The sequence below is a fragment of the Lutra lutra genome, chromosome 5, assembly GCF_902655055.1.
Source record: "Lutra lutra chromosome 5, mLutLut1.2, whole genome shotgun sequence".
Classification (NCBI taxonomy): Eukaryota; Metazoa; Chordata; class Mammalia; order Carnivora; family Mustelidae; genus Lutra; species Lutra lutra.
In genome coordinates, this window is record NC_062282.1 from 62,447,729 (window position 1) to 62,465,347 (window position 17,619).

A 17,619-nucleotide genomic window follows, 5' to 3' on the forward strand; every position below is an offset into this window, starting at 1 on the left:
ATGCTCCGAAAAATAATGGTGACATGGCTACATTTTTTAAAGACTTTGCGGGGGGGGCGGTGGAAAACATAAGCCGGGTGGTGGGGGCGAAAGGCAGAGGGAGAGGGAGAAACCAAGTCCCTGTTGAGCAGGGAGCCCAATGCAGGGCTTGATCCCAGGACTCTGGGATCATGACCTGAGCCGAAGGCAGAACACATAGCCAACTGAGCCACTCAAGCATCCCATATGAAGCACCATTTTGAACACTTAGACTACCCCAGGCAATGTGCTGAGTCTGGCCATTTCTCAGAAGTGGAGTATGCAGACCACTTCCTCATAATGTAGTTTTAAAGGATGCAGATTTTTGCTGATTCTGACTCTCCGGGGTTGCAGCCCGCGAGTGTGGACTCTGACAAGCTCCCTGCTAAGTTGTATGGTCACTAAAATTTGAGAGCCGTTGACTGGGAGGCACAGGTTGCAAGATGCTGGGCCAGATGGATACTAACTAGAGAAGTGATGGATATTAAACACCCTGGGTTAGAAGAGCGGCCCCATGACCTGAGTCTTGGACACACAGATTTACCATGACCCCTTACAGGGTCATGGTAAGGAGAGTGGGAGGGAATGTGTGTGAAGGTGTGTGTGACAGCTGGATTGTGTTTGGCCTGGCATTTCTGAAGCAGTATAATGCGAAAGGCGAACATGTCAATTCCAACTGAGACCTGAAGGCGATGGGTAAGCAGCCCCTGAGAGTAAGTCAGGTTTGGTTCCTGACTGTGGTCCAGTCCCCATCCCATCCCATCCAGGGAGGGGAGGGGTCAGGTGCCCCTGCATGCCTGCCTCACAAATCCCATGCCATGACCAGTTGCATCCTTCAGAATGACCACAGTTAGTTTGGAAGATTTGGGAGAAAAGGCTCCCAAGGGATGGGGGGCTGAAGAGCATCATGATTCTTCCTTCTTAGGGGACCAGAGATTAATACAGGAATGACCATTACTCTTAAGGTCGGTCAGCTCGTTGCATTCTTTGAAAGGGAGGGTGAATATTGAATGTAAATTTCCCCTTTCTATGTTCTTCTGTCCAGAGCCTCTGCTGGTTCTATTCTTCTCTCTCTAGGCAGGTGGGTGGCACTGTCATTTTGTTTAATGATTCACCTGAGGCCAAGGAGGCTCCACATTGGGGGTTGGTGTGGCCTTGCCTCTGCCCTTGGGAAGGTAATAACACATCAGGCAATGCCCTCTAGCTTCCCGGAGCAGATGGCGTGAGCAGTCCCAGCAGCCCAGCCATGGCTGCCCTCCTCCCCCTCACCACATGCTCTAGCCCAGCAGTAGGTAACACCGGTGAGAGGTTCAAGACACCTTAAATGTGTGAAGTTTTCCATCTTCAGGCATAGAGCTGAGACTATGTGGGAGACACCCCGTGATCTAATAAGGACGCTTTCCCGTAGCTTCTGGACACCACAACTCAAAGAATCAAGATGCACTAGGACCCAGAGAAGTCACCCCTACTCACCCTCGCTTCTGTTCTTTGAGCCCAAAACGCCAGGGCACAAAGCTATGCGCCTCTTCTTTAGCCAAATGAAATCCATGGACACGGCCTTTTCACAATGAAGCTTGAAACCAGTCAAGCATTTTTATTAAAAAAAAAAAAAGAAAGAAAGAAAAAGTCTAATGGTATATAGTCTATACATGCTACAGCTAATCGTTTGCCACCCCCTCCCCCCTCACATTATATATCCTCGTGTATTTTTGTGTGTTAACAGGAAACAAAAATCACCACCAGAATTTGCCAGTTTGCCAAGAGGGTATGAGGAGGGCCGTGATATTCGGGGGATCTCTAGCATCACTCTATGAGCAGGCGTGAGGAGGTGGGCCTGTCAGAGCCCCACTGTTATTCCTGGAGGGACACACGAAGTGGCCTAGTGACTTGGTGGTGCTTGGAAGCAGGAAACGTAGGTATAGCTAAGGTGACCATAGTTTATCATCTCCCCTGTACAAATGAAAGGGGCACAATTAACAGTTACAGGGGCACAGAGGCATAGACAGGCACACACAGGGGCAAGAAAATCTATGGACACCTAGTTGTGTCAGAATTGCTTATTGCTCTAATAAGCCTGGTGGTAGCGGTGGGGGGTACCTCCGTCTGTATGTTGACAGAAGGCCTGAAAGTGAAGGCTATTGGCTGTGGCACTGGGTTTGGCCTCCTTGAGGACAAGAGAAGTTGAGTCACTTGTCCTGATTGGCGCTGAGAAGCCTACTTTGGAGTAGACGACAGAGACAGGAAGGAAAGAGGGAAAGCCGACACATGATGACGGTAGCACCAGAAACCAGACATTACCCTAAGGAGCTGCATGTTTGAGTCTGTGGGAAGGGTCCTCAACAGGTGGTCCATGAGCAGGTGAAGACTGTGGAGCCTCTGGGTTTTAACTCTGGGTCTGTCACAGGCTGTGGTCCATCTGTCAGAACCTCAGTCAAGTTAGGAGGAATTCCTCCAGGCTGACGGAGGGCATCCTAAACCCCCAGGTGTCCATGCGAGCCAAGTTCCCACTCCTCTGGGCCAGAGTTTGACACTAGGTCATCTTTGGTCTATCGTACGGTATGGCTGGTTTGCAGCAAAAACTCTGACAGACGGGCCTGGACAACAAAGGGCGAGTGACAAGACTGCCACGCGTGGTTCAGGCTGTTATGTAGCCACTGCCAGTCCAAAGAGAAGGGCGAGACCTCCCAGGGAGCAGCCTGACCCAACCCTGACAGACTTGGGCACAATAAAAGGATGGGAGCCATGCCAAAAATGTTCCTGCTCTTGATGTCGAATTACCAGATGATGTCGAGGGCTAGAGCAACTTCTTTATCCCACTCAGTGCTTTGTTCTTGACATAGTCCATGCCTCAGCCTCAGGACCTTCCAAAACTTGGGGAGATTCAGCCCCTGCCCTTTCATGTGGCAAGTCAGTTTTCCTACACTCCACCTGGTACTGAGATCCCCAGTGGGCTCAGACACGTTTTAAGGCCAAAAATTTTGCCTAAGAAATTGGTGACATGGGGAGGCCCTGTGGTGAGGCTTAAAGTGATCACTGGAAACTCGCTAAGGGCTCTAGCAATTCCTCAGTGAGGTAGGGCATTAAAAGTGGTTCAAGTCGGAGCCCAGCTCCTCCATATCAGCCTGGGACAATGATGTAAACCCACCAAAGGGCAGATTTTGAGGGAAACATTTTGCAAAGGTCTATTTTGCCAAGTGGTGGATCCTAAAACTCAGATTTTCCAAAGATTTCTCGGCACTGTAAGCTGTGGTTTTCACATGCTCACCTTTTGGGCTGGCATTTGGCCTGTGACCTACTGCCATTGGATCGTGGGGTGAAGGGAGGAGAAACCTGTCATGGGGGGGGGGTCACGTGCTTCCCTGGAATGTGCCATGCACATTTTGCTGCCATTGGCAGAAGAAAAAGCACGGGCACTGGAGAGAAGGCACCCCTGGGTTCAAGTCTCAGCGGAGTCATGATCTGGATGGGACTGGGCACGTGACTTCACCCTGTGAACCTCAACTTTCTCCCCACAGCTCAGGGATGATCCTAGGCACCTCAGAGGGTTGTCATCAGGGTTAAGTTAGAGGAGGGAGTTGAAACACCAGGGACCTGCCTGGAGCTTGGCATGGGAGTTATAACTGGCCTGGGACATTCTCTGTGGGCATAACCTCAGGGGAGTTTTGCATCGCCTCCATCAGGTTGCTGACAAGATGGAGGCCACAGGGCTGGGTGCTGTGATGCTAAATCATCGGCCAGGACAGCCAGGGAGAGCCACCGGCCGGCACCAGACACCCATCCCCCTTCTGGTCGCTCGTGCAAGTGCCCACCATGTGGCACACAGAGCCCGAGGGGAGTCCTCAGGCCATGGATTCGTCCTGAGCAAAGAACGGTGAACAGAGAGGAATGTGGCTTCAGTACCTTCAGTTCACGTCAGGATAACAATAACAGTAACAATAACAATAATAAAAAGGCAAGTTCTTTCATTTGCAGGAACACTTCTGCCCACAGAAAGGTGGAACTAGTAGTCTATTCCCACTCAGCTGACCTTCAGGAGGAGGGAATGAGGCCAAAGACAAACCCTTTATGTGGAAGCAGCAAACAAAAACCTCAGCTCGCAGAGCCAGGCAGGGAGCCACACGGGTTCTGGTCTGCCCGGCGCCGAGCACGTGGTAGGTGCTCACAAAATACTTGAAAAGGTCACAGAAAGCAGAGCGTGAATGGGGGGGGGGGGGGGGAGGATGAGTTCTGTCTTTTGAAATGTAGTCAATTCTGCATAACAGTTTCATAAAAGCTGTTTAAGCCAAAGTGGGTCAAAAAACTCTGGAAAACATGCTATGGGCTTCCTTCCAAATGTGGGGACCTCGAAGATGTGGGTGGCCTTCTCCCAGCTTTCCTTCTTCCCCCAACTGCCATCCTCCCCCACAGTTCTGGGCACAGGGCCAAGGGGCAAGTGGGCACTGCTAGAGGCACCTCAGGGCCCTGCCCCCCAGGTCCTCAGGGTGGGGTTCACAGATCGACTGAAGGAAGGAATAAAGATGCTCCCGTGAATCAGAGAATGCTCCTTCTCCTGTAGAAGCCTCCAGAGTCCATGTGGCCGTGGGGGGTAGGAAGAGCAGAAAAGGGCTGTGTGCACTGAAATCTTTGGCACTGCAGGTGAACAGTGGGTGTCCACGGGAAAGCTGGCCCTGTGGTCCCCAAAGCATCATAGCAGATGGACACTGAATTGGAGATCTCCGAGCTGGGTCCTCTTCTGCAGGGCAGGGTGGGATGAAGAAGGGTTCTGCCCTCTCACCCGCCAGGCAGCCTGGTCCATGGGCAAGAACTCTGGGCTGGGAGCCGGAAACCCTGGGTCCTGATTCTAATTCTGCAATGTCGCTGTGCCTCTATGTGCCTCAGTGAACCGTGTCTGTCCAAATGGAAGCAAGAGGACAGACAGGGAGAGTGCACGCACAAAAAGGAAACAGAGAAAAGTACTCTATGAATGCCAGAGGGCAGGAAGAAGCAAGTGTTTGAGCCATCAGGGCCTCTGGAGGCTGACATGGGAGACCACCTCAGCTCCACAAGTTTTATCCTCCAGAGGGGGCACCTGCACAGCAGCAGGAAACAAGGTCCTGTGGCAACCGCCAGAGCTCTGGGCAAACTCCCCCTCTCCCCCCCACCCACCATGGAGGAGAAGCTGTGGAGGGTGCGGGGCAGGCTTCGGTGTAAGCTGCAGTGGGTCGGAGGGGTGGTAGGTGTGGGAGCAGACACTAATGCCCCCTCACCCACACCACAAGCAAGCCATTTGGCCACCTGCTCTTGGCACTTAGCGTCTTCCCTTTCCCTGCCCGGTTAGCCTGCTACTGGGGGAAGGGCACGGGCATGGAAGTCAGGCCAGCCTCAAGTCTTCTTTCCTCTTCTTCCTAATTAGTGTACCCACCCTTGGGCACAGAGTCCGAGGTTCTCTGTCCATCACAGGTGCAATATCCCAAGAGAGGATTGATGTGAGGATGTAATGTCAAGTGCCAAGGACAGAGTCTGGTACCTACTAGCTACCTAGCGAAGGGGTGCTCCCAAGGGGCGTGGATTGTGAACCGCTCCTTTCAAAGCAACTTTGAGATTCTTGCTCTACGGAGACAAATGTGAAATGGCCCAAGGTGGGGTGGAAATTTCTATTTAAAAAGCCCTGTGCAGGACGGTGAAGCATGCTGGGGCTGGAAGCACCCCTCTGGGATCTGTCAGGGTCCCAGAAGATGGGAGGTGGAATGTCTCAGTGGACCTTCGGGCCCACTCCTGGGGCAGCTGCATCTGGCGAACCTGAGAGGCTCACAGGTCCAGAGCCTCTCAGGGTCCAGAGGAGGACATCTCTCTGGGACTGGCAATGGAGCCAACTTCCAGGGCAGGAATTCTTCCTGGTACCCACCATTTTGGAAATGGAGTAAATAAAGTCCCTGGACTTTTAGAAACATGGAGAAGTTGGAGCCAGCCATCACAGACTGGGTGGGGTACCAGCAATGAGACGGTTTCTGCAGTTTCCAGACAATGGGTTCTGGTCTTGGAGGCCTTGGAGAGTCACAGTCCTGCTGTTAGGTGGCCTACAGAGGGTGGCAATGCCACTGGCCTTAAGGCAGGGTTGCTGACTTGGAGAGGAAGCAGGGGGTGTGGCCTCTGAGCCTCCAGGCCATGCTGCAGTGAGGGGGACTGCTCTCCACCCAAGGGAGGGAAGAAACCACAGTGCTCTAGAGTCTTCCTTCCTTTGAAGCTGCATGAAGGGTGATAAATTAAATACGTGGGTAAAGCCAGCAGAGATGCACGGGATTTCCAGGCAGGGAAGGAGGTGGCTATGGCTTCTTTTTGAGATAGTTGGAAGGAATCCACCCTTCCCAGGAAGGGGCCCCGCTCAGGACTTGGCAGAACCACCAGCCACTGCTGTTCTTTTCCCGGACCTCGAACACCGTCCCCTCCTGGAAGCTGCTGGTATCTCCGTCTCCTTCAAAGTTGGCCACTGCCACATATAAAGAGTCCTTCGGGCCATCAGCATTGGGAAAAGGGGTTGCAGCTAGTTTCTCTCTGTTCTCTCCGATCTTGCCCACCATCCGTGGTCCCAGACCACCTCTGCCTCGCATGTCATCTTGGCTGCCTGAGGAGTTAGAAAGAAAAGGTTTGGCTTTAGGAGGGACCAGCAGGGCCCGGCCTGGGGCAGGAGCTGCCTTGCCTTCACTGGCTTCCCGTTGTGGCCCTCTGACCTCTGGGAGGGGCCTGGAGGCTGAAGAGGTTTTCTTAGGGGGTGGTGGTCTCCGGGGCAGGACCACAGGTCTCTGCGGGGGAGCCTCTTGGACAGGGGCAGGAGCACTCTTCGGCACCGGATCTGTGGTCTTGGCTGGCCTTGGAGGGGCTCTGCAGGACATTTCCTTTGGGCTGAGCCCATCCTGTCTGCCCGTCCGGTCCTGGGCGTGGCCAGGCCCATCACCTGGGAGGAAACTCCGGCTGAAGGCCACATCTTGGCCCCCGACAGCCTGGGGGCTGCTCTCTCCATCCAGTGAGGGCTTCTCTTGGGACTTGGCGGGCCTCAGCTTGCTCCTGAGGTTGCAGATATCCACTTGGTCTTCGCCCTGAGGTGGCTCTGTCCTCGGGGAAGGAGCTGGCTTGGGCCTAACCTGAGGTTTGGACTTCAAGAAGGGATTCTGGGGAATAACTTCTGGCTTCTCCTCCGGTGGGTCAGCTTTGGGTTTGGAGATGGGTCGGAGGTTGGGCTTCTTCACCTCCTTGGCTAAGACTTTGTGGCCACACTCTAGCCCCATCTCATTTTTCAGCTGGAACAACTTGCTTTTGTCAGGTTTGGGCTCTGGCCTCCTGCTGTCCCGGGCCGGGGGCGTGTGTTTGGCTGGAATCATTGGCAAAATCATGCCCGGAGGTTTGGGCGAGGAGCCCCTGAGCTGCTCCATCCTCTGCCGCTCCCTCTCCTGCAGCTCCCCTTCTGACTTGATGATGGATTCTTTCCGGGGAGGGAGGCTGGGCTTCTCCTCCAGGTCGGGGCTTGAGATCTCTTCATAGCCGGCGCATGAGGACATGTCGGAAGACGCCTTCCTCAGGGCCTCCTTGCCGCCCTTCCAGTCTTTGGACCACGGCATCCCGGAGTCCACAGCAGTGTGTGGTGCATCGGGCAAGGGCCGGGAGGGGCCGATGGCCTCACTGCCCGTGTTGGTCTCCACGGCTGCTGCATCCCCTGGATGGAGCTGGGTCACCTCGTTGGGCAAGGGAGCCAGAAAGTTGGGTCTTGAGGCATTGCTGGTCTTCTTATACTTGTCAATGAAAGTTGCCGGGGCCCATCCTTCCTTATCTTCAATCTGAATATACCACCAGCCACTCAAGTTCTTCTCGATCACCTGCAGGGGAGGAAAAAGGAGAACACTTAGTAGCCAAGGCCTCAGGGCCAGTGGACCAGAATACTCGGGGAGAACCGAGAATCTAGAATCCTCCTAGAATCAAGAAGTGGGGTTTTTCACTCAGCAGATTCCCAGACAATGGCTGGGGTGAACCATCTCTGAAGACCTTCCCGTGTATTGGAAACAGCTTACGTGGGGGTAGGTTCTTGTCTAATTTTGGATATCCCTCAAAGCAGTCCTGGAGACACAGACTTGGGTACAGGTAATTAATTTGAGAGGTGATTTCAAGAAGCCCAAGTAAGGAAATGGGAAAAGAGAGAGCGAATTCTAAGCTTATTTTTCTGACCCATGGGGACTTAATCGACCAGGGACCCTTTAAGACCCAGCAGACTCATCCCAACTGAGGCATTGGGCCATTTACCTCCCGATTCCTAGTCCCTGCCCCTCCACCCCAGGGCTTTAACGCCCCCAGCCTTTCTGGGTAGGTGCCTTCAGGCAGGTGGAGGAGATGAGAGGCTGTTGGATGCAGGGACCTGTAGCTGCAGGTCAGCTCGGGTGGGTCGGGATGCAGGGCAGGCCAGCAGCAGGGTCTGCTATGTTTCTAAAGAAGTGCAAGGCAAAATCCACTTAGCCAAAGCTAGCCTTGATCGTGGCTCTTTTGGTTGAGCCCCAGACGATGTATTTGGCTGGTGATCAGAGGCCATGTGGCATGAAAAATGCATACTTTAAAAAAAATTACTTATTTGAGAGAGAGAGAGAGATAGCAAGAGATAGCAGGAGCAGGGAGGAGAGGGAGAAAGAGACTCCCAGCTGAGCAGTGAGCCCGATGTGGGGTTAGATTCCAGGACCCTGGGATCATGAACTGAGCCAAAGACAGACCCTTAACCAACTGAGCCACACAGGCGCCCCAAAATGCATACCCTTGAACATGGGAATCACACTCGGCTCATGTTTAGATAGACAGGAACCCCTGCTGATGAAGGCAAAAGAAATTTTCATCTTCTCTCCTTCTCCCTCTGGGATCTGCCCATTGAATGAACAGTGGGCAGAATCACCCACAAAATTTAAGGTCTCATGTTTCCTGTCTCTTCTTTGTGCCATATTGGGTTAACTGAAAGGTGTGTCTGCTGCGTGTTATGGGCTGAACTGTGTCCTCTTCAAATTCCTGTGTTGAAGCCCTAACTCCTATCTTAGAATGTGATGGGATGTGGAGACAGAACCTTTTAAGAGGTAATTAAATCAAAATGAGGTCATATGGGTGGGCCCTTAGCTAACACGACTGATGTGCTTGTAAGAGATCAGGAACCAGAGAACACACAGAACAAGAGACGACCACGTGTAAACACAGCAAGAAGGCAGCTGCCTTTAAGCCAAGGAGAGAGGTTTCTTGAGAAACTGAACCTGCTGCCACTCTGATCTTGGACTTCCAGCCTCTGAAACTGTGAGGAAATAAATCTGTTGTTTAAACCACCCAGCCTGTGATATTTTGTGATGGCAGCTGGAGCAAACTAATAGGCTGCAATTCCCTGGCAGGCCCTCTGTGTAGGAGATCTTGATGAATGCTTGCTGCCACTTTACGAGATGGGGATTATTGTTCCATTTTATAGATGCAGAACTGAGCCTCAGGACAACTGAGGAATTGGCAGAGGGTCATGAGGAAAGTTAACAGCGGAGGCGGGAGTCAAAGGCAGGTCGGTGGGTTCCAGAGTCAGCCTTTACCACTACTCAGCTGTGCCTGGGCAAGGGGACCAGCCTGGAGAGGAGCTGTGCTTGAGGTGGGCAAGGGCTGGGGGTGAAGGGGGCCACGGGTGGGGTCCTGCCACTGCCTACCTCTGTCCAGCCCAGCTGGAGAGGAAAGGCAGCAGCAGAGCCAGTGCAGGAGACAGAGTCTGGGTTCTAGCTTAGCTCCATCTTTTGTTGCCTGCAGGGCCTTGTGCAAGCCATGGGGCTGAGATTCCACAGCCAGGGATGGGGAGGCTGGCGAGAACAGTAACACACAGTTGTGGGATTTTCATGATGACCACATAAGCTAATGCAGACAATAGCTCTTGATAAATGCTGCAAGGTAAATGTTCCCTATTATTATATCACAGGGCAGATCACGGACAAGGCAGGTTGCGTGTGACAGGTGTATACTTAATGTGTCCCACTGGTTTCCCAGAAGGGGTGCTGATAAAGGCCAGCCCTTTACGTGACGGTGACCAGTGTCTCACCAACACTTGGTAGCTCCAGTAACAAAGTGATTATGGGCATACAAGTTACTGTCGGCACAGCCACAAATTCAACAACGCTGTGTATGTGAGAAAACGAAAATAGGACAATAATCACAGTGAAATATATGAAAGGGGATTTGCTGAGCTTACACTCTATGCAAATACTATGGCAGAAGCTCGAAACATTTGTGTTCTTGATCACAATTTCTGGGAGTTTTCGTTTACTAGAGAGAAGCCAAGAACTGTTATGAATAAGAGCAAATGCTAAATCACAAGAATGGAGGGGGAAGAAAAGAGCTGGGCTTTAAAACCAGAGACCTGGGTTCAAACTCTAGCTCTACCGCTTACCAGCTGTAGAACCCTGGGCAATGGACCTAACTTCTCTTTGTCTCAGGTACATCTGTAAAATGGGCTAAATATATCATAGAAGTCTTGGGGCTTCTATGAAGACCAGTTATCAAGCATGTATGGTCCCAGGCACAGAGTATCATCATTATCATCAGCATATGTCTGAAACATACAAAGACCAGGCAAGGAGGACCTAAGCTGTTCCTAGTAGCTCCACTGCTAGACCACGGCGGATACATTAATGAACTCTGAAGGCCAAGATGAGATTGAAATGAACCAGGAATCAAAAGTGGGAAAGAGGAAAATATTAGCAAGTACAGAATGGCTCAAGAAAAGAATACTTGGTAAAGCCAAAAACTGTAGTGGTAACTACCTCCCATTTGGGTCCCCTGAGCTGCCACTGGCAGAGCCATGGGCTGATGTCATGGAACAATCAGCAGAGAAGTTTCAAGGTTTGGTTAAAAGAATGTTGGGTATGTGAGCTTTTTTATTGGATCAGCTTTAGCGAAGAGAGACAGGACACAGAGCTAGAAATAAAAAAAAGGACTGATTCTCATTGAAGCGGGGAGGGGGCCAGGAGGGAGGCTCAGAAAGCCTCAGGGATCCCCTGAACTCCCTGTGGCATGCAGACTCAGTCCACAGCTTCAGGGCATTGTCCATGACATCCTAGGTTGCCCTTGGCTGATTTCAGAACATTCTGAGCCAGGGAGTGGTGGTGCCTATCGGCAAATGTTCAGATTGCCAGCATGCATGGAACAATGGTGTGTGTTTGTACAAAATGCTGGAAACTCATTGTCTTAAAGGACAGGGTGGTTTTATTGTGTTTTTCAGTGCTCTGAGGGGGTGGAAAAAAAAACCCAAACCTTCATACTACGCAAGCTGGATTTCTGGTTTCAGTGAGAGAGATGGAGTGAACAGCGGCTTCCCCTTTATGCAACACATCCAGGGAAATAAATGAGTACAAAGCCAAGCTCAGAAGGAGGAGGTAGAGTGGGGGGAAGTTAGTGGACCAGGAACTATGAGGACTCACAGAGGGACAGAAGCAGTAGAGGGAGGCTGTGGCCCATGCCTGTTGCAGGGGTTCCTGCTACAGAAGGTGGAGGAAGGCTGAGGTCCCCCAGACTTTAAGGTGGTGGAACCCGGGGATAGGGAGGTGCAAGACCAAGTAACAGGGAATTAACTGACATACGGCGGCAGAAGCAGCCAGTTGTGGGTGCTCTCATGCACCTTACCCCATTCTTTTGGGACAGGCAGAATAAAGAAGGTGATTTGCTCCCAAGTACATGCAGTGAACGTGGGATTATGGATCAGGGACACCCAACCCTGTTCAGTGGCTGGATCGGAAGTCCCCCCACCTGGCCCTGAGACCCATGGCAGGTGTCCAGCACTTTCCATACATGCCCCGGCTGGGCTGTCTGACTGCTGCCTCGCCTTGCACAGCCCAAGGCGAGTACTAACACCATGAGAAGAACCGAAAGGAATACCAGCACCGTGGCAAAGGACATTCAGCTGAGGAAGGAGATAATGGACCCTAATAATAGGAGCTTAAATTCAATGTATTTAGTACAGAAGGTACAGAAGGGCATCGCGTTCCTAAAAGAACAGCTTATGCTGAAACAAGAACAGGCAACCGGAAGAGGAATCGGTAAGAAGTCTCAGAAGTGGAAATTACAATTGCGGAGTTAAAATTGGCAACAGACTGAACTGTTAAATAAGCTAGAAGGTGAAGCGGAATGCTCCAGGAATGCAGCACAAAGCCCCAAAGATGGAAAATGTGAAAGGAAAGCTAAGAGATGTGGAGCGCAGGGCCAGAAGGTCGCATAGCTGTGTAATAATAACCAGCCCGGGAGGAAAGAATAGAGAGAGAGAAGGGATGTAATGTTTACAGGGTAAAAGTGGGGAATTATCTGGAAAGATCTCCTGAGGCCAGGATCGTAAAGGCTCACCACATGCCAAGCAGGATAAAAAAAAAAGTCACACCGAGACACACTTTAGTGAAATTCCAGCATATTAAAGATAATGAGGAACTCTTGAGAGAATGGGAGAAAGGACAGGTACCGAGCAAGAGAACAAGGATTAGGTAGGTAGCAGCTTTTCAGCCGTGGCACTAGATGTGAGGGGAGAACAGAGGCTGTTCCAAGTGCTGAGGGAAGAGGACTTTCACTTTGGAAGACAAAACCCACAAAGTCACTGAAGAAGGAGGGGAAAACCACACTTACTTCTCATGATGTCAAGAAAGCATGTACGGAGGCACCTGGGTGGCTCAGTCAATTAAGCATCTGCCTTTGGCTTGGGTCATGATCCCAGGGTTCTGGGATTGAGCCCCCACATCGGGCTTCCTGCTCAGTTGGGGGTTTGCTTCTCCCTCTCCCTCTGCCCTTGCCCTCTATTTGTGCTTTCTCCGTCACTCTCTCTCAAATAAATAAAATCTTATAAAAAAAAAAAAAAGAAAGCATATACAGAAGTCAAGGACTGCCCTCAGGTAAAGACTGAGACATATGGCCCCACACAGAAGCCAGACAGGGCAGGGAAGGGAAACCAATGTCAATTAGGGGAGGCTTTGCAGAGGAAGCAGGGATTTGAAGAATGAGTTGGATTTTGAGATGCCAAGTTCAGTTCAAAAACTGACCTTGACTGCCTCCCATGAGAAGGCAGGTGGAGTGCTAGGAGCTGGGTTACAGCAAGGTCATTCCTGGCAGGAAGAGTAAGAGAGCTGGGGAAGGGCCAGCTTAACCAGCAGGGATTGCAAAAAAGCAATGGGAACAGGCTTTGGAGGAAGCTCTTCGAGATGAAAAGACGTAAAGGAGAAGGCACATGCTTCATGTGAGAATTGGATGTATGAGTTTTACAACAGCAAAATGGGGGACCTGGGTGTAGAATGATCTTATAGCATAAGCAAGATGCCTTGTGAGTTCTCTCTGTAGATTTGAAGTTGGGAAGGTCAGAATGGAAGGAAAATAAAAGGACAAGAGAAACAGATAAGAGGCCTTTTAGAACTTTGTGGGTATTTCTGCTCTCCCCTCAGTCTGTCTACATAGACTGGGATTTGCATTTTATAGAAATTAGTTTGAGAGATTTTTAGCTCAAGCTCTTTAAACATCCCCACAGACAGCCCTCCTTCAATGGGTTGAAAGACAGTTGGCTTGAGGACAAGCTTCTGGAAAGGCCTGGGCGGAATCAGTGGTGGTGAGGCCCAGGATCCGTTTTTAGAAAGCTACCTTCTTCTGGGCTGACTGCGCTGGTCCCCTGGGGCACGAGGGGAAAGACAGAGAAAGGCAGGAGGTGTCGGTGGTTGCACATCTGGTAGTGATTCAAGACCCTCAGGGCACACCACATTCACACACTGACACAACAGTCCCCCATTTACTCCTTATTTCCTTCAGTCATACCAACATTTATTCCCACAGCAACGGTTTGCTGAGCGCCTACTGTGGACCGGCCCCGATGCTAGGGCTACGGGTAAGAATGAAGAGGACACTCCCTGGCCTTCTGAATGTTAAGCAGGAGGCTAGTGGGGAGACAGATTTTCATCAGTTCAACAATATTCCTTCCAAACACTGTGCTAGCTGTAAAGATAGAGGAGTGAAAACCAGAAATGATCTCTACCCTCCTGGAGCTCCCAAATGCCCGGCAGATAAGTAACAATAGGAGTGTGAACATTCCTGGTTCCAAATCTGGAGAAAGACATAGGTTCACATCTTGGCTCTGCCATGTTTTAGCTGTGTGATTTCGGACAGCACCTTTCTTCCTGAGCCAAATCTTCCTCATCCGAAAAATGGGGATTGTCAATGGTCCTGCCTCGCATGAGTAAAAGATTAAGAGAGAGGCTGTGTGTGAAGTGCTGAGTTCACCGTTCCTTACAGGCTCTCCAGGAAACATGGGAGACAGCCCCAAGCTCTAACTCTGTGAGGAAAGAAAAGAAATGGAAGGGCAGGAAGGATTTATGTCGGCCTCTGTGCAGGAACAGAGCAGACACACAAAGGAGTGGGAAGAAAAGGAGAGAAAGAAGCACGAAGGGAAGTAGGTGGTGATAAAAACAGAATACGAGGCAGTCACAAAAGATCACATAGTGTAGGATTCCACTTATACGAAATGTCCCAAACAGGCACAGTACTATAGAGATGGAAAGCAGATAAGCGGTTGCCTAGGGCTGGGGGCAGGGGGATTGGGAGGGACTGAGGGGAAACAGGGAGTGACAGTAAATGTGTACAGGGTTTCTTTTTTGGGCGACAAAAATGTTCTAACACCGAATGTGGTGATGGTTGCACAACTCTGTAAATGTACCAGAAACCACTGGATTGTATAAATCAGTGAATTGTACGGGTGTGAATTATACCTCAGTAAAGCTGTCATAAAGAAGGGAGGGAGGAAGGGAGAGAAGGAAAGTATGGAGGGAGGGAGGGAGGGAGGAAGGAAGGAAGGAAGGAAAGAAAGAGGAAGAAAGAAAGAGAAATAAATAAATAAAGGGAAAGGAAAGAAAAAAGAGAAGAGCAGAGAAGAGCAGAAAGGAGGGAGGGAGGGAAAGAAGGAAATAAGGAAGGAAGGAAGGAAGGAAAGAGAGGAAGGAAGCAAGAAAGAAAAAGAGAAAAGAAAGAAGGGAGGGGAGAGGAGAGAAAAGGAGAGAAGAGGAAGAAGGAAGAGGTCAGAAGAGAGAAATGAGAGAAGCAGGGATGGTACCACGGCTCGAGAATCACAAGTAGGCAAAGGGACACAAGGTCCACTCACCTCAACCTTCAGACCTGCCTGGAAGCTGATGCCATCAGGGATGGTCGTCTGGAATTCGGCAATGGTGTAATACTCTTCCTCCACTTGGGGTGGAATGGGAGGCTTGGGCAGGTTGAGACCACGAGGCTGGCACAGTTAAACACAGTGCTAAGTCCAGGGTAAATCTGTTACCATTGGCTGAAGGGGGAAGGTGCTAAGGGACTGGGGCACATGAACACCCTTGAGGGGTGCTGCTGGACCCATTTGGATTCTAAGGGACAAAACACAGAGGATTGCTCGGATCCTTATCTCCTGGATGGGTCACTGGCCCGTCAGCTTCAGAGTGAGGAGAAACATGGGACATTTACCTACAGTCATGACAATCTGGGGCAGGCCAAGCGAGGGTTGTGGAAAGAACACAGCTTTGCAGGTCAGACCCATCTGGGCTGGAAATACTGCTTATGTGTGCTGTGCACATTTGGGCAAATCCCTTCCCTTCCGGAGCCTCATTTTCATCTCCTGTAAAATGGAGATCTACTTGGTGGGTCCCTGTAAGCATTCAGTAAGTCAAGATCATGAAGCACCCAGCACATTGCAGGGTGCCCAGCAGGTGCACAATAAATGGTCAAAGCCTCATTTTTCAATGGTTTCAATGGTTAGAAAGGTACCCGAAGAATTACAAACGGAGTTTGGCAGTAAATGACCAGCATGGTACTACTCACAATATTTGTGCCTCACCCCAGCTTTGGTTTCAAGTCACCCTCCTTGAGAAGACTGATTGAAGATGAAGCAAAGTGGGCTCAGGAAGCAGAGAGCACACCCTGAGACTTAACTGTCCCAAAGCCACAGGTAACTTGCGTCCCTCCCTCCCTCCCCCACTCCCCTGGGATCCTAGCCTTTCCCCTGTTGCGGGGACTGGCACGTCTATGGCCTGCTTCATGAGGCAGCCATGTGGAGGGGAAAGAGAGCATCTCTGGAAAGGGCAAGGTGGGTGTGATGGTCCCATTTCAGGTCGGGGGCTGGCTTCCTGGCAGCAATAGTCCACTTACTATGGTCATATCCCGGCGCGGAGGTGGTCTCTGCCTCATCTTGGGTGATCCTACAAAGAGACGAGATTTTATTGCACACACGTGCAGAATGCTACAGCTGTGACTCCTGAGGGGGACACCAGGAGAGTTCCGTTCTGTCTTGCAGAGGACCAGGCATCACGCTCCGGGCAGGTATTATTGAGCCACTGAGACCCTTATCGTGGAAAGGACCAGCCTGACCGGGAAGGGGCGGCTCAGACTCGGCTCAGGACCCGCAGGACTGCCCATGTGCTGGAGGGATGTGACGCTTTCCAGGGAGGCAGAAAAGCGTAGGCTTCAGTGTAACACGGGGGTTGGCTTGCCACCAGTCATCTGACTATGACCCACAGGCCCCATTTGTAGAAGGGCGATGATGCTGGCCTCCCAGGGTCCGTGGCGGAGGTGAGAGCCAACAGGCACTCGGCACGCAGAGGCTGTGCAATACCAAAAAATTAAACAAATCCGAACTGATGACTTCGAGGGCTCTGGAATCGGGCTGCCTTCACTCTGGGTCTCTGGGTCAAGAGGATAACTGCAGTGGTCCAGGATCCCGGCTCAAGGCAGAGCATGGGTCACCCCATGAGCTGGCTCAGCATGGGTCCACACAGACGGCTAGTTTGGCAGTTGGGATGTGGAGAGGACTACTAATCTCTTAAATGCCTATCTCCTCTGTCTTCTGTTCAAATTCAATAGCAACGGTTCTAGATGGACACTCCGCTGTCTCCAGAAAGACAGCCTTTCTCAGATTCCCTTGCAGCTGGGTATTGCTAGGTGATGACTCAGTTCTGGCCAGTGGGACATGGCAGAGAGCAAAGTGTGTAGCTTCTGGGTCAAGTCCTCCACTTCTCCCTGCCTTCTTCATTGGCTGGATGAGTGGGGTGCCATCTTGGACCAGAAAGATGAGGGCAACACAAGACAGACACCATGTGACAGGACTCCTGTCTCACGGAGCTGCTGTGGAGGCTCTGCACATAAAGCAGGACCGCTTCATGAGAAAGACACAAACATCTAAATTATCTGAGACTCTGTTATTGGGGGGGTATGTGTGTGTGGCAGGGGGTGGGGAGTGTCTTTGCCTGAGCATCTGAACCTATATCCTCACGAAGACTTGGGTTTCAGATTCTCATTTGTTCTAGTGTTAATGGGAATCCTCCTGGGTTCTTGCCCATGACAGAACCACAGAGAGCAGGGGCTGGCCAAAACTAACCCCCCCACCCCCATGGCATGTCAATGTTTTTCTTCTGAGAAATCAGCTGAGCAGAGAATTGAGAAATTCTTGAGTTTCAAGAATTCACTGACTTCTAGAAGTTTGCTGAGCCACCAGAAATAGCTGGAGAAGCCTAACCAGGGGGAGGTGAGGGGACTTTCCCAGTAGTCAGATTCCTCCTGGCCCCTGTGACCAGGCCAGGGCCACGTGCCTGA

The 17,619-nt window shown here is 51.2% G+C and overlaps 1 protein-coding gene across 1 annotated transcript in view; it reads right to left on the reverse strand.

Moving 5' to 3' along the window:
• Positions 1-1,577: 1,577 nt before the first annotated feature.
• Positions 1,578-17,619, reverse strand: part of SH3PXD2B (SH3 and PX domains 2B) — a 101,697-nt gene continuing 85,655 nt past the window's right edge. Inside the window, exons 11-13 of the mRNA XM_047729859.1 lie at positions 16,180-16,229; positions 15,152-15,277; positions 1,578-7,865 (exon numbers count right to left, since the gene is read on the reverse strand). Coding sequence (XP_047585815.1) covers positions 6,321-7,865; positions 15,152-15,277; positions 16,180-16,229 — 1,721 coding nt within the window. The 3' untranslated portion in view covers positions 1,578-6,320. The remainder of the gene's footprint in view (positions 7,866-15,151; positions 15,278-16,179; positions 16,230-17,619) is intronic.